Below are 15302 nucleotides of genomic sequence, written 5' to 3' on the forward strand. Positions count from 1 at the left end.
ACACACTCGTACACTCACTCTCACACACTTACTCTCATACAGTTACTCACACACTGACACTCGTACACACTGTCACTCCCACACAGTTACTCAGACACACGCATATACACACTCTGATATATATTCACACACACACAGACACACACAGATACGCACTCATACACGCAGACACACACACACACACACACAGACCCACTCACACAGACACGCACACACACAGACACACAGACACACACACGGACACACACACGCACAGACACACTCACACAGACACACACACATGCAGACACACAGACACACGCACGCACAAACACACTCACACAGACACACACACCTGCAGACACACAGACACATACACAAACACAGATACACACACACATACACTCACACAGAAACACACACAGACAGACACACATACACATACACACACTCACAGACACACACACACTTACACAGATACTTACACACACACTCAGACACTTTCACAGACACACACACACATACACACACACACACACACACACACACACACACACACACACACACACACACACACACACACACACACACACACACACACACACACACACACACACATACACACACACAGACACACACACACTTACACAGACATTTACACACACACACACACACACAGAGACACACACACTTTGACAGACACAGACACACACACACAGACATAGACACACACACAGACACAGACACACAGACACACACACCCACAGACTTTCAAAAGCTTGGTCCTACTCAGACCGTCTGTTCATTCAGATCACTGAAGTCAATGTGGGAAGAGAATTGAGGAAAGGCGTGTCCTGGAGTGAGCTCTGACTGACATTGTTTATCTGTGAACATGAGACTATACAAGGAGCAAAAGGGAGTGCTCCTCAGTGTGCTCTCAACTGCCAGCCCAAAGAAATCCCTTAGTTTCATTTCTGTTCCTTCCTGGTCACAGGAGCTTGCTGGGCACAAATGAGCTACTCAAGTTTCCTCACCACAAGAAGGACTGCAGCTTCTGAGGGTCACTCATTGGCATGGATTACACTCCCTTGGGGATCAGTCCTGGCTGAGTCATTACCCAACACCGGGATAGCCAAGTTTTTTATTGATAAAGAGGAGTGGAGGATTGTGGGGGACAGACAGGAAAGCAGAGGGGTGGCTATGGACATATCCGTCTGGATCTCATAGAAGGTTGAACAGGCTTGATGGGCCGAATGGCCCACTCTTTATGTTATTTATGGAAAGTGCTTTGGGATGCAAAGCTGACAGAGCCTTTGTAGCCTTTGTTTGACATATCATGCGAAAGGCAGCTCCTCTGTCAGTGCAGCACACCCTCGGTAGAGCACTAGATGAATTCAACTTTTTGGATTTGATTTGCTTTGATTTATTATTGTCACATGCACCAAGATGCAGCGAAAAATATTATTTTGCGTGCTATCCAGACAAATCATACCTCACATAAGTGCATCAGGGTAATAGAACAGAATACAGAATATAGTGTTACAGCTACAGAGAAGGTGTAGAGAAGGATCAACTCTAATATAGGGGAGATCCATTCATAAGTCTGATAACAGCGAGGAAGAAGCTGTTCTTGAATCTGTTGGTACGTGTTTTCAAACTTTTGTATCTTCTACCCATTGGAAGAGGATGGAGGAGAGTATGACCAGGGTGTGAGGGGTCTTTAATTATGTTGGCTGCTTTCCCAAGGCAGTGGGAAGTGTAGTTGGATTCAATGGAAGGAAGGCTGGTTTGTGTGATGGACTGGGCTGTGTTCACATCTCTCTGTAATTTCTTGCGGGTGGGATAGGGTGCTGGAACCTACGATTTTCTGATTCAACTAGCCAGAGTCCCAAGGCAGCCAAGGGTGCTACGGAAATGCAGATAACGATTCCGAGCTGCAGTTTGTAGCGGGTGACCGGGATTGTGTGAATGTGCTGTAACGGTGCCATCTCTAACAATTCCTTCCTTTCTCCCTGTTATTCCACTATCACCACACCCCCCATGACCCCTCCACCTTCTTGCCTCCCCCAATCCCACCCTGCCCCCAGAATGGTCTGAGACGTCAAGAGGCCACATTGCTCACCCCTCTCCAGCAACTGGAGAGACAGGTCAATGACCTCCGACTGGAGGCGACCCAGACGTCAGGTGGGGAGCTGGAAATTGACAGCCGACCAAGTTCTGGTAAGCAATGGAGGGTGGGGGGGTGGTGGGGGGACGGTGTGGGTGGGGGTTGGGGGTTTGCAGGGATGGGGGTGGAAGAGTGTGGCAGGGGTTGTGTATTTATAGGGTTTGTACAATATTCAGACTTTCAAGCCAACGATAGAAAGTGAAATTCCTGTTGCACAGAATGTCTTTCAGTTATCCCATTAGGTTTCTTCCTAAGTCATTGGCCAGACTGTATTTTTCATATAGAGACAGACAGGATAACTAATGATTCAGAGCCCTTTTACTCACATTGATGCTGTCTAGTTTAACAATCACTCACGAGCTTTTCACAGGAAAATATCTGCAATGTTCACCTTCCTCCTCCTTTGAAGGCAGAAAGCATCGCGTGACAGGATCGATGGTAACAGGTTAAAACAATGTAGTCAGACTTATTTCCGAGCAAAATCTTATACAGAAGCAAACAAATAGTGCTGCACCATTGTGGTATTGGCCAAATGCCAAAGTTAGAGTCATAGATTTGTACAACATGGAAACAGACCTTTCGGTCCAACTCGTTCATGCTGACCAGATATCCTAAATTAATCTAGTCCCATTTTCCAGAATTTGGCCCGTATCCCTCTCAACCCTTCCTATTCATGTACCCATCCAGATGCCTTTTAAATGTTGTAATTGTACCAGCCTCCACCACTTCCTCTGGCAGCTCATTCCATACACTCACCACCCTCTGCATGAAAAAGTTGCCCCACAGGTCACCTTTTAAATCTTTCCCCTCTCACCTTAAACCTATAGATTTGGACTCCCCTACCCTGGAGAAAAGAAACTTTCATTTTCCCCTTTATTCATTCACGGGTTGAGGGTGTTGCTGGCTAGGCTAGTATTTATTGCCCAGAGGGCAGTTAAGAGTCAACCACATTGCTGTGGGTCTGGAGTCACATGTAGGCCAGACCAGGTAAGGATGGCAGTTTCCTTCCCTAAAGGGCATCAGTGAACCAGATGGGTATCTCCCCAGAACAATTGGCAATGGAGTCACAGTCATCATTAGACTTAATTCCAGATTTTTTTTTTTTGAATTCAAATTCCTCCAACTGCTGTGGCAGGATTTGAACCCTCAGGGCATTATCGGGGTCCCTGGATTGACAGTTCAACGATAATACCACTAGACCATTGCATCCCCCTTTACTGCAGATGCTGTAAATCAGAAACAAAAATGGAAATTGTTGGAAAAGCTCAGCAGGGCTGGCAGCGTCTGTGAAGATAAATCAGAGTTAATGTTTCAGGTCGAATGACCCTTCCTCAGGACTGGGAAAAAGACGTCGACTATTCACCCTATCCATGCCCTTCGTGATTTTATAAACCCTCTATAAGTCACCCCTCAGCCTCAGTTGCTTGGAGTCTTTCTTACAATGTTATATCCTGAACAATAGATAGATTGGAATTCACTGAAGGAGATATCGGGGGTAGCAGAGATTTGGTGATAAAACCCATGGACTGTGCCTGTGAATGCAGCTCCCCATCAGACATGCAGTAAATTGACCACAAAAAGCAAACAGAAATTGCCGAAAATATCCCAGGCACATCTGTCTGGACCTGTAGCGGGAAAAGATAGGTTCCAGATGTTCTTGCTCAAGGCATACAACATCCCAATTCAAGGGTTTAAGGTCAGTTTAGGGACAGTGTTTGATCGCTGTGCCCCTAGGTTCTTCCTGAAGTGTTCCAAGCCCAGTTGCCTTTCAGTGCTGGAGGTGGATTGTCCATACAGTTAGCCTTTTAATCATTTCTCAGTCTCTTTTTTCTCTTTTTCTTGACTATTCATGTTTTTCCCTTCACTTTGTGCGACTGCGTTATATCGAGCTGTCTCTGCTTCAACTGTGTCTCTCTGCTTTTCCAACTCCTTTTTCTCTTATTTCTTTATTGGGATCTTTCCTTCTCATTGAGGGATAGTGTGGGAAGATGCTGTTAAGTTGTCAGGTCAGTTGTGATCTCCTCGAATTCGTAGACCAATTTGACCAAGGGGCAAAATAGCCAACTCCCACTTTTGCATTTTATTAGCACTGGTGCATCCTTTCCTGTCTCTCTCTGCCCCTTTCACAATTAGAACTATAATTAGGTTTTATTGTCACGTGTACTCAAGTACAGGAATACAGTGAAAGGTGTACAATGTCGCCTCACACTGCACCATCTCAGGTACAAAGTACCTAGTTACAAATCTTAGGTACTAAAATAGATTAGGTACAAAAATAGAGAAATAAAGAGAAAAGCTAAAAGTTTGACATTGCTCCAGCTCAATAACCTTCCCCTCCTGCTGCACCCAATCTCTCTACATGCCTGGCTATATTTGTGTTCACCGCAATCTTTGCATTTGCTTAACACCTATGTTACAACAGCGACTGTATTTAGTACAAAAAACTGGCTCTGCATCTCTTCAGGATGACCTGCGGTTGCAAAAGGTGCCATGCAAATGCAGAAGTTACAATCCTCTTGTCCATGTCTGGGTGTCTGTGCCTCCCCTGCACTTGCATGCCCCTTCCCTCCTTGCATCAGCGTGTACCTCTCTGCTCCTTTTGTTTTAGAGCTATACCACCTCTCCCACTGCGGACTGAGCTACTTCACAAAATGGTTTCTGTGTTAGCCTCAAGGATCTGGGAGAGAGAGAGGTCACTGCATCAGTTCCCCTTCGGCAGCAACGAGGCTAATGTGTGCGTGAAATGGCCATTACCATCTTCGCTTTGTCTTCGTTCAGTTCCATAAGTCGCCAATCAGGGCACAGTCAAGGTGTCAGCAACAGGTTGGTGGTGGGTCAAGGGGGTTCCAGCCCCACCTGCTCCAGGGGTGTCTCTGACCAGGTTGATTGGAAAATATCTGACCTTTGTCAGAAACAATACCCCAAATGCTCCCGCTCCCTCTTCACTTTCTCAAACTCAAAAAGGCTCCCAGTGTCTCACAGCTGAGATAGTCAGACCCCCTCCCCACTTTCAGCCTCCTGCTGTTGGAATAGTTATGGCTGCCTTTAATGCTCAGCTCCAGGGAGGTGCTTCTACTAAGACTAGTGGCTTGGTGGTTAGCACTGCTGCCTCACGGTGCCAGGGACCTGGGTCCAATTCCACCCTCCGGTGACTGTCTGTGTGGAGTTTTCATGTTCTCCCCGTGTCTGCGTGGGTTTCCTCCCATAGTTCAATGATGTGCAGTTTAGGTAGATTGGCTGTGGGAAATGCAGGGTCTTGGGAATAGGGTAGGTGATGGGGTCTGAGTAGTGTGCTGTTTGGAGGCTTGGTGCAGATGGGCTGAATGACCTCTTTCTGCACTGTAAGGATTCTATGATCTATATAGTGATATTCCCATCCTTGGGATGTGTGAGGTTTCTTTCATAAAATAATGGAATGATACAGCATTTGAGGAGATAGCCAGTGGAGTGTGTTTTGCAGCCACTAGTGTGGTAGACAGGGCAGATAATGTGTGTATGCACAGCCATGAGGGCTAGGAGCAGGAGGAAGCCATTAAGCCTTTCGAACCTGAGATCATGCACAATTTTCCATTCCTGCACCATCCCCCTGACATTTTGAATCATCGATGGCAATCTTGAGATCACAAACGTGAGATGAGTTGCTCTGGGGTGAAGAATTCCAAAGCCTCCACTGCCCTCTGAGTGAAAAAAATTACTCATCATAGCCCTAAATAGGTTGCTATCCATCCTGAGACTGTGTCCTCTCCTTCCAAGCTGCCTCCTAGTGAGAGGTGATGGCCTAGTGGTACTATTGCTGGACTGTTAACCCAGAGAGATCCCAGGCATTATCCTAGGGACCCAAGTTCAAATCCTACCATTGCAGATGGATCCACACCACATGATAGAGTTTGAGTCTGATAGAAAATATCTGGAATTAAGAGTCTAACAGCAACCATGAATCCATTGTCAATTATCAGGGTGGAAAAGAACTCTCATTTGGTTCACTAACTTCCCTTATGGAAGGGAATCTTCCATCCTTACCTGGTCTGGCCTATATGTGACTCCAGACCCACAGCAATGTCATCAACTTTCAACTGTCCTCTGGGCAGCTAGGGATTGATAGTAAATGCTGCCTGGTCAGTGATGCCCTCATTCCATGAATGACTAAATTCTTAAAAAGCCTCGTCCCTACATTGACAATATCAAGCTCTGTCATGATTTTGTATCAACCTTTTGGACATGGGGGCAGGAGGGACTTAGAACCTGGATCTTCGGGCCTAGAGGCAGGGATGCTACCACTGCATCACAAGAGTCCTCAGAATTTTGTATATTTGTTTGCAATCACTTCCTATTCATTTAAACCCTAGAGACTGTTGGCCCAGTCTGTTTAATCTTCTCATATGTTACTCCCTCCATTTAGTTCAGTGGAATCTTCATTGCACTCCCTTCATGCCAAGGATATTGTTCCTTAGGTAAGGAAGCCAAAACTGCCCACTATATTCTCACTGTGGTCTCACCAAGGCTGCATAAAATTGCAATTTTACTCATGTACTCAAAGCTTCTTGGAATAAAGGATAACACACCATTTGCTCTCTTGGTTACAAGGCAAGGTCCCACAAATAGCAAGGTAATACTGACCAGCCCAACTTGTTTATTTGAGAACTTGTAAACTCCACAGGAGCAGTCACCTGAGGGAAGGATTGAACCCAGGTCCCTGGCGCTGGGAGACAGCAGTGCTAATCACTGAGCCACCGTGCCGCCAAATTTATATATTGGTTAAGGGAGAAATATTGACCCAGGCCACCAATGAGGTGCGTGGAGAGATTCACCCACTCTTCTTCGAAATTTTTAAGGTGAGAGGAGAGAGATTTAAAAAAGACAAGGGAGGCAAATTTTTTGCACAGAGAGTGCTTCACATGTGGAAAGAACTCCCTGAGGAAGTGGTGGATGTGGGTACAGTTACAACATTTAAAAGACATTTGGATAAGTACATGAATAGGAAAGGTTTGGAGGGATATTGGCCAAGCGCAGGCAGGTGGGACTAGTTTAGTTTGGAATCATAGTCAGCATGGACTGGTTGGACCGAAGGGTCTGTTTCTGTGCTGTATGACTCTATGGATCTTTGACTGTATAAAATGGTACCCTGGGAGGGAAGACAGTGCTTCAACAGGGGAGGCGACGGCTTCGTCGTGCTATCACTAGACTATTAATCCAACAACCCAGGTTCAAATCCTGCCAAGGCAGATGGTAGAACTTCAATTGAACAAAAATCTTAAATTAAGAAACTATTGAGGGAATAATGTTGTTTAAAACTCCATTACTAATGCCCTTTAGGGAAGGAAGTCTGCCATCTTTACCCAGTCTCGCCTACATGTGACTCCAAACCCACAGCAATGTGGTTGACTCTTGACTGCCCTCTGGGCAATTAGGGATGAGCAATAAATGCAGGCCTCATCCTGTGATACCCAGATCCCATGAATGAACAAGGGAAAACAATCATGCAAAAGGGATAGGTAAAGTTTCAGAGGAATATGTGTGGTTCTTGTGTCATCAGGAATTAATCAGGGTGCAGTTAATCAAAGCAATGATTCCTTTCCCTGAAAGAGAATGAGATGCATTCTGAAAGAATCCAGCAATGTTCTTGGTCATTTTCTCTGGTGCCTTTCTAACAATAAATTTATTGGACTCATCTCTAACTTTGCCCAAGTGCAATTTGATCTCCTGATTTTCTCACTCATTTCCAGGGGCTGTAGTCACCTCCAGCTTTTCTGTCTGGCTCAAGCTTGCAATCCACTGCCTGTAGGGGCTTTGTCAATCTGCTTGTCCTTTGTCATTTGTTTCCTTCCAACAGAGAAAGGGAGGGCAATGGAGGATGGGCTATCCCAGCATCCTTAGCAGCATTGAAAGCCCTCTATTAAAACTGAAGGCCAAGCTAAAAAAGGATTTGCAATTATAAAGCACTTCTCACAATAATAGGATGTCCAAAAGTGCTTCACAGCCAATGAATTTGTTTTCATTTTGTGTAAAGTGCAATTTCTGCAGTGATGTAGGAAAAGCAGCATCTAATTTATGCACAGCAAGCTGGTGCAGAAAAGCAAAAACACCTTCCTACTCATCCCATACCGGCTGGCATTTTTTCGTTTCATCAACCGGCCAAAAAAACACCTTTTCACTCTCAGTCTCATCGAACAGTTATGGTGCCGAATGAGGCCATTCAGCCCATTCTGCCCGGCCTCTCTCCTCTGAGTCAGAAATGCTGTGGGTTAAGGTCCTGCTCCAGAGGCAGGAATGTCTAAGCCTACATCATTCCTTTCAGATAAAGAGGTGTCCCAGGGGCAATATGGATTACACGATTAACATCAGTGGAGAGGTTTTGTTTCCTTCTTTCATGGGATGCAGGCATAACTGGAGAAAGTAGTATTTATTGCCCATTTCATAGGCTATAACTGCAGAATTCCTACAGTATGGAAGCAGGCCATTTGGCTCATCAAACTCACACCAACCCTCCAAAGAGCATCCCACCCATCCCATCCCCATCCCTGTAACCCTGCATTTCCCATGGCTAGCCTGCACATCCCTGGACACTATGGGGCAACTTAGCACAGCCAATCCACCCTAACCTACACATCTTTGGGAGGAAACCAGCACACCTGGAGGAAACCCACACAGACACAGGGAGAAACTCTACACAGACAGTTGTCTGAGGCTGGATTTGAACCCGGGTCCTTGGCACAATGAGGCAGCAGTGCCTAACCACTGAGCCACTCCAAATGGACCAAGTATCTTGCTAGGGCCATTGCAGAGGGCAGTTAAGAGTCCACCACATTACTGTGGGTCTAGAGTCATGTGTGGGCCAGACCAGGTAAGGAAGGCAGATTTCCTTCTCTTAAAAGGCATTGGTGAACCACTTGGAGTTTTTACAACAAATGAGGATTCTTGATGCAATTGATACAATAATCTACATCTTCTTTACTCTATAAGAATGGCAAAGCAGACTAGAATAGCTATTTATTGTCACGTGTACTTTTACACCAAAAAAACGTGAAACGTTTTATAAGTTGCCATACCACGGCACCTAAATTAATGGCAGAAGTCGTAAATAAGAAGACTCTACTCATCAGAGCAGAAGGTGTCTACCCTCACACACACTAACCCACACACTTCCCTAAAGTTCCCACGTTCTTAGAAGATAGACGATACGCAACACAGTGATCAGTGTTTTGTTTAAAATTCATTTGTGGGATGTGGGTGTCACTGGCTGGGCCCAGCATTTATTGCCGTCCCTAGTTGCCCCTTGAGAAGGTGGTGGTGAGCTGCCTTCTTGAACTGCTGCAGTCCACCTGTTGTAGGTTGACCCACAATGCCATTAGGGAGGGAATTCCAGGATTTTGACTCAGAGACAGTGGAGGTACGGCAATGTATTTCCAAGTCAGGATGGTGAGTGGCTCGGAGGGGAACTTGCAGGGAGTGGTGTTCCCAGGTACCTGCTGCCCTTGTCCTTCTAGATGTAAGTGGTCATGGGTTTGGAAGGTGATCTCTGAGGACCTTTGGTGAAATTGGATCTATAAATTTAATTTAGTAGAACTTTCCCAGACATGCTGATAACTGGAGTCATAGAGATGTACAGCACGGAAACAGACCCTTTGATCCAACTTGTCCATGTTGACCAGATATCCTAAATTAATCTAGTCCCATTTGCCAGTATTTGGCTATATCCCTCTAAACTCTTCCTGTTCATGTACCCATCCAAATGCCTTTTAAATGTTGTAATTGTACCAGCCTCCACCACTTCCTCTGGCACTTTGTTGTGTACATACACCACCCCCTGTGTGAACAAGTTGCCCCTCAGGTCCCTTTTAAATCTTTCTGCTCACCTTAAACCTATGTCCTCTAGTTCTGAAATCCCCTATCCTGGGGAAAAGACCTTGACTATTCACCTATCTTTGCCCCTCATGATTTTATAAACCTCTATAAGGTCACCCCTCAACCTCTGACTCTTCCAGGGAAAATAGCCCCAGCCTATTCAGCCTCTCCCTATAGTTCAAACCCTCCAACCCTGGCAACATCCTTGGACACCTTTTCTGAACCCTTTCAAATTTCACAACATCCTTCCTATAGCAGGGAGACCGGAATTGAACGCAGTATTCCAAAAGTGGCCTGACCAATGTCCTGTACAGCCACAACATGACCCCCCAGCTCCTACACTCAATGCACGCAGCATTAACCACTTTCCTAACCTGCCCTGCCACATTCAAGGCATTTGTACACATATATACCAGGTCCCTCAGCCTTTGTACACCCTAAATGATTCTAGTCTTTATCTTGCTTGACCCCCACTCATTCTCCCAAACTAAAGTGAATCACTTCACGATTCTCTGACCCGATTTCCAATTGCCACGTGTCGGCCATAAGTCGATGTTGATCATCCTCACGGTTCACAATGCTTTCCATGTTTCCCTCTGTTCTGTACCTTCTCTTTAGTGGTTTGGGAAGGCAGCCAATGGAAGGTAAACAGCAGTTAAAGGCTAACGGGAGAGTGATTACCAACTGCAGTTGATGTGATCATCAGTTGCTACGACCAAATCCTTGACGCACTTTCACCCCACCCCTCCCGAACTAATCTGGAGTCACCTCTGAAGATCAATGCTGCTGTGTGTAACTCTGGGGGAAAAGCCAGTGGCAAACATCAAAAGAAATCTTAGAATCACGACAGTGTGGAAACAACCATTCAGCCCAGTGAGTCCACACTGACTTTCTGAACAGCGTCCCACCCAGAGTCACACTATCCCTGTAACTCTGCATTTTTTAAAATTCATTAACTGGATGTGGGCATCATGGCTGGACCAGCATTTATTGTCCATCCCTAATTGCCCAGGAGGCAGTTAAGAGTCAACCACATTGCTATGGGTCTGGAGTCACATGTAGGCCAGGCCAGGTAAGGACGGCAGTTTCCTTCCCTAAAGGGCATTAGTGAACAAATGGGTTTTTCCCCACTATCAACAATGGATTCACAGTCATCGCTATCTCCTAATTCTGGATTATTATTGAATTCAAATTCCACCATCTGCCTTGGCCAGATTTGAACCCAGGTCCCCAGAACATTGCCTGAGTGTTCTGAATTAATAGTCCAGCAACAATACCGCTAGGCCATCGCCTACACCAATTCCCACGGCCAATCCACTCTAGCCTGTCTTTGGATTGTGGGAGGAAACCGGAGCAAACCCACACAGACAGGGGGAGAATATGCAAACTCCACACAGACGGTCTCCCAAGTCTCAGCATCGAACCCGGGTCCCTGGCGCTGGGAAGCAGCAGTGCTCACCACTGAGCCACCAAACCATCACCTTCTGGAAAAGATTTTCTTTGTTCATTTCTCTTTATTGGGAATCGAAGTATTGCAAGTAGCAGGGGGGAGAAGTGGACAGATTGGCCAGTGGTTAACCATCATCCCAATGGATAAAGGGTCTTCCTGCGTGCTGATTGGTCAGCAGGTCACGGGGATGGACATGTTGGCTGACCGGTCAGCTGGGGCCTGAGGCCAAGTCAGGTGGTGAAGCCTCCAGGGATACCCTGATCGCAGGTGGTGACCTGAGCTGAATGCCAGCCTGGCCCATCTCTGATGCCCATGTCCCCTCCTTGATGGGCGGTTTGAAGAGAGAAGATTTGGCTCATGTTTGTTCACAAAGCAAAGAGGAGGAGGAGGAGTACCTGCTCCCCCCAAACCCCACTTCCCCACCACTGCAACACACCCACACCCCCTCCAACCTCATGTCACCACCCCCCTGCAAGTAACTTTACCCTCCCATCCCAACCTTCCAGAGCACCTTCCCAACGCCTCATCACAGTCACTCTCAATCATCTGCAATTGGCTCAGGGGATCTTGGAAGGAGGGAGCAGCAGAGTAATGGCACCCTGCATTTACATAGCACCTTTAAGATAGTGAGAGCACCTCAAAGCATTTCAGAGGAGTGTCCGTTGAACAAAATCTCTCACATTGACGCCATGTTCAGATGTCAGGAAGGACAACCAGTTAAGGAAGTAAGCTGTGAGAGTAGTGTATTAAAGGAGGAGAGAAGAAGAGGAGAGTGTGAGAGAGAGAGAGACAGAGAAAGGAGTTTGGGAAAGGAGCCCTAGAGCTTAGGGCCCCCGGCAGCTGAAGGAGGGGTGAAAGAAGTTGAGGGAACTGGAAGAGCACACAATTGGAGCACCACACGGATCTCAGAGGATTGTAGGACATCATAGAGTGAGGCAGATTACAACCTGTGTGAAAATATTTTTCTGATGAAGGTTTAGGCCTGAAACGTCAGCCTTCCTGCTCCTATGATGCTGTTTGGCCTGTTGTGTTCATCCAGCTCTACACCTTGTTATCTCTGAAAATATTCTCAATCACTTTTGACTGTAATGTCTAGTTATTCAGATGAGTTTGAGATAGTGTGGACATTGTTAGCCAAATGAACTATCAAGCTATAGGTGATAGCCTTCATTAACCTGGGCCCTTCAGAAATACACCTGTCCCCACCAGTGCTGTACCCGTGTTATACAGTGACAGATCTGACCCCACCAGTACTGTACCCCAGTGTTATATAGTGACAGACCTGTCCTTACCGGTACTGTACCCCAGTGTTATATAGTGACAGACCTGACCCCACCAGTGCTGTACCTCAGTGTTATACAACAACAGACCTATCCCCACCCAGTACTGTACCCCAGTGTTATACAGTGACACACCTGTCCCCACCAGTGCTGTACCCCAGTGTTATACAGTGACAGACCTGTCCCCACCGGTATTGTACCCCAGTGTTATACAGTGACAGACCTGTCCCCACCGGTACTGTCCCCCAATGTTATACAGTGACAGACCTGTTCCCAACTGTACCGTATCCCAGTGCGATTTGGATTGGCTTGGTGTCTTTCTGTGTTAGATCCTAATGCCTCTTCCTTTCACAAATTCCTGGAGACGCTGAGCAAGTCATTCCCACTGCTGTCGTTGCTCGATGGAGGCTTATGTGCGGCAAGACTGAGCAAAGGACGTTTGAGCCTCACCGTAACACTCTGATTTCTCTCTACCTCTCCCCTCACCATCACCATCCCCCACCCTCTGCTTTCCTCCCTGTCTCTCTCCACCCCCCACACCCTGTCTCTCCTCCCCGTTGCAGGCTTCTATGAACTGAGTGAGGGTCCTTCCCCTGCTCTCTCCGATTCCTCCGCCTCAATCTTTGCTGAATGTTTTTCCAATTTCCAATCTGCATCATGCAACTATCCATGGATTGGCTTGGCAGAGGCACGCATGAGTTATGCAAGTGAACGACCTAAATCTTTAGGTAGGTGTTGAGTAGCTGATGTAGAGTCGCAGAGTCATACAGCACGGAAACAGACACTTTGGTCCATCCAGTCCATGCCAACCATAATCCCAATCTAAACTAGTCCCACCTACCTGCTCCTGGCCCATATCCCTCCAAATTTTTCCTATTCATGCATTTACCCAAACATTGTAACTGTACCCACATCCACCACTTCCTCTGGAAGTTCTTTCCACACATGCACCACTTTCTGCGCAAAATAGTTGCCCCTCACGTCTTTAAATCTTTCTCCTCTCACCTTAAAAAATGTCCCCAGCCTAGGGAATAAAACACGTGACTTTCACCTTATTTATACCCATCGTGATTTTATAAACCTCTACCAGGTTTCCTCTCAACCTCCTACACTCCAGGGGAAAAAGTCCCAGTCTATCCAGCCTTTCCTTATAACTCAAGTCCTCTATTCCTGGCAACGTCCTGGTAAATCTTTTCTGAACCCTCTCCAGCTTAGTACTATCCTTCCTATAACAGCTGGGTGACCAGAACTGGGCATAGGGCTCTAGAAGAGGCCTTACCAACATCCATACAAACTCAACATGAAGTCCCAACTCCCATACTCAAAGATTTGTTGATGTTCTCAGGGAGAGGAGTTCAGAAACTCTCTCCTTGAAGGGACACCTCTTTGGAAGCTCTCCCTGCAAATCTCGTACTTTCAAAAATCCACCCAATCCTCTTTATTTTATCTGAAAGCTACAGCTTAATCTTGCTCATCCTCACTGGGATGGAACATTCTGGATCATGCCTTTGAGGACCCTCTTGTCGAACCTTCTCAACCCCGTCACAGGCTAATTTTATTTTTAGTTTGTTCCAGTTCAGCTCAATGTCCTCTCGTTCCACCCCCAACCCCATGTGGGACTCCTAACCCGAGCAGTTCCTCCCACAAGTCTGAGAGGCCTGGACTGCCCTCTCCTATTGGATATTCAGCTGTGGAAAACATCATCACTCACCCCGATCCTCATTTTTCTGATGCTCCCAGAGCGATGTTCCCCGAAGGAACCATTCCATCGGGGTCAGAGGTCATGAACCCTGACCCAGAGGTGGGCACGTGACCATCACACCAGAACTAGGAGGAGGAGGAGCCCATTCAGCCCCTCGATCTGCTTTGCCACTTGATGCGATTATGGCTGATCGCATCCTGGTCTGAACGGCACTTCTCTGCCCACTCTCTGTAACCCTTCAACTCATCATTCATTAAAAATCTGTCTCTCTCTTCCTGTAAATTTATTTAGTGTCCTTGCATTCATCTGGCACAGAGTTTTCCATAGATTCATGGCCCTTTGAGAGTGGGAATAGGAAGAGGCCATTCACTCTCTCAATTCTAGTCTGCCATTCAATTGGATTCCAGCTGGTGTGTCTTGAATCTCCGTTGAGTTGCCTGAGCTCCATGCTACTTCACCCCCTAACCATCCGAATCCCTCCCTGGGAAATAAGGCCAATGCCAGGAGTCAGGCTTGGCAGCACAGACACAGCTCTGAACAGATGGAAATGATGAAAGATGCGGAATCATTTGACTCATACCCGACACTCGCTCTTGGAGTGTGCATAGCTTCTGGCTGTGTCAAACAAAAGCAAGAACTGTCCCTTCCCCCCGTTTCACTTTCCTCCTTCTGTAAAACAAGCTTTACTCTGTATCTCACCCCGTGCTGTCCCTGTCCTGGGAGTGTTTGATGGGGACAGTGTAGAGAGAGCTTTACTCTGTATCTCACCCCATGCTGTCCCTGTCCTGGAAGTGTTTGATGGGGGCAGTGTAGAGGGAGCTTTACTCTGTATCTCACCCCGTGCTGTCCCTGTCCTGGGAGTGTTTGATGGGGACAGTGTAG

At 46.7% G+C, this 15302-nt stretch overlaps 1 protein-coding gene across 1 annotated transcript in view; it reads left to right on the forward strand.

Moving 5' to 3' along the window:
- The window catches only part of LOC109922527 (dapper homolog 1-like), an 85526-nt gene that overhangs the window by 64301 nt on the left and 5923 nt on the right, over positions 1 to 15302 (forward strand). Inside the window, exon 2 of the mRNA XM_048618224.1 lies at positions 2067 to 2199. Coding sequence (XP_048474181.1) covers positions 2067 to 2199 — 133 coding nt within the window. The remainder of the gene's footprint in view (positions 1 to 2066; positions 2200 to 15302) is intronic.

This window comes from Rhincodon typus, chromosome 39 (assembly GCF_021869965.1).
Source record: "Rhincodon typus isolate 14 chromosome 39, sRhiTyp1.1, whole genome shotgun sequence".
Classification (NCBI taxonomy): Eukaryota; Metazoa; Chordata; class Chondrichthyes; order Orectolobiformes; family Rhincodontidae; genus Rhincodon; species Rhincodon typus.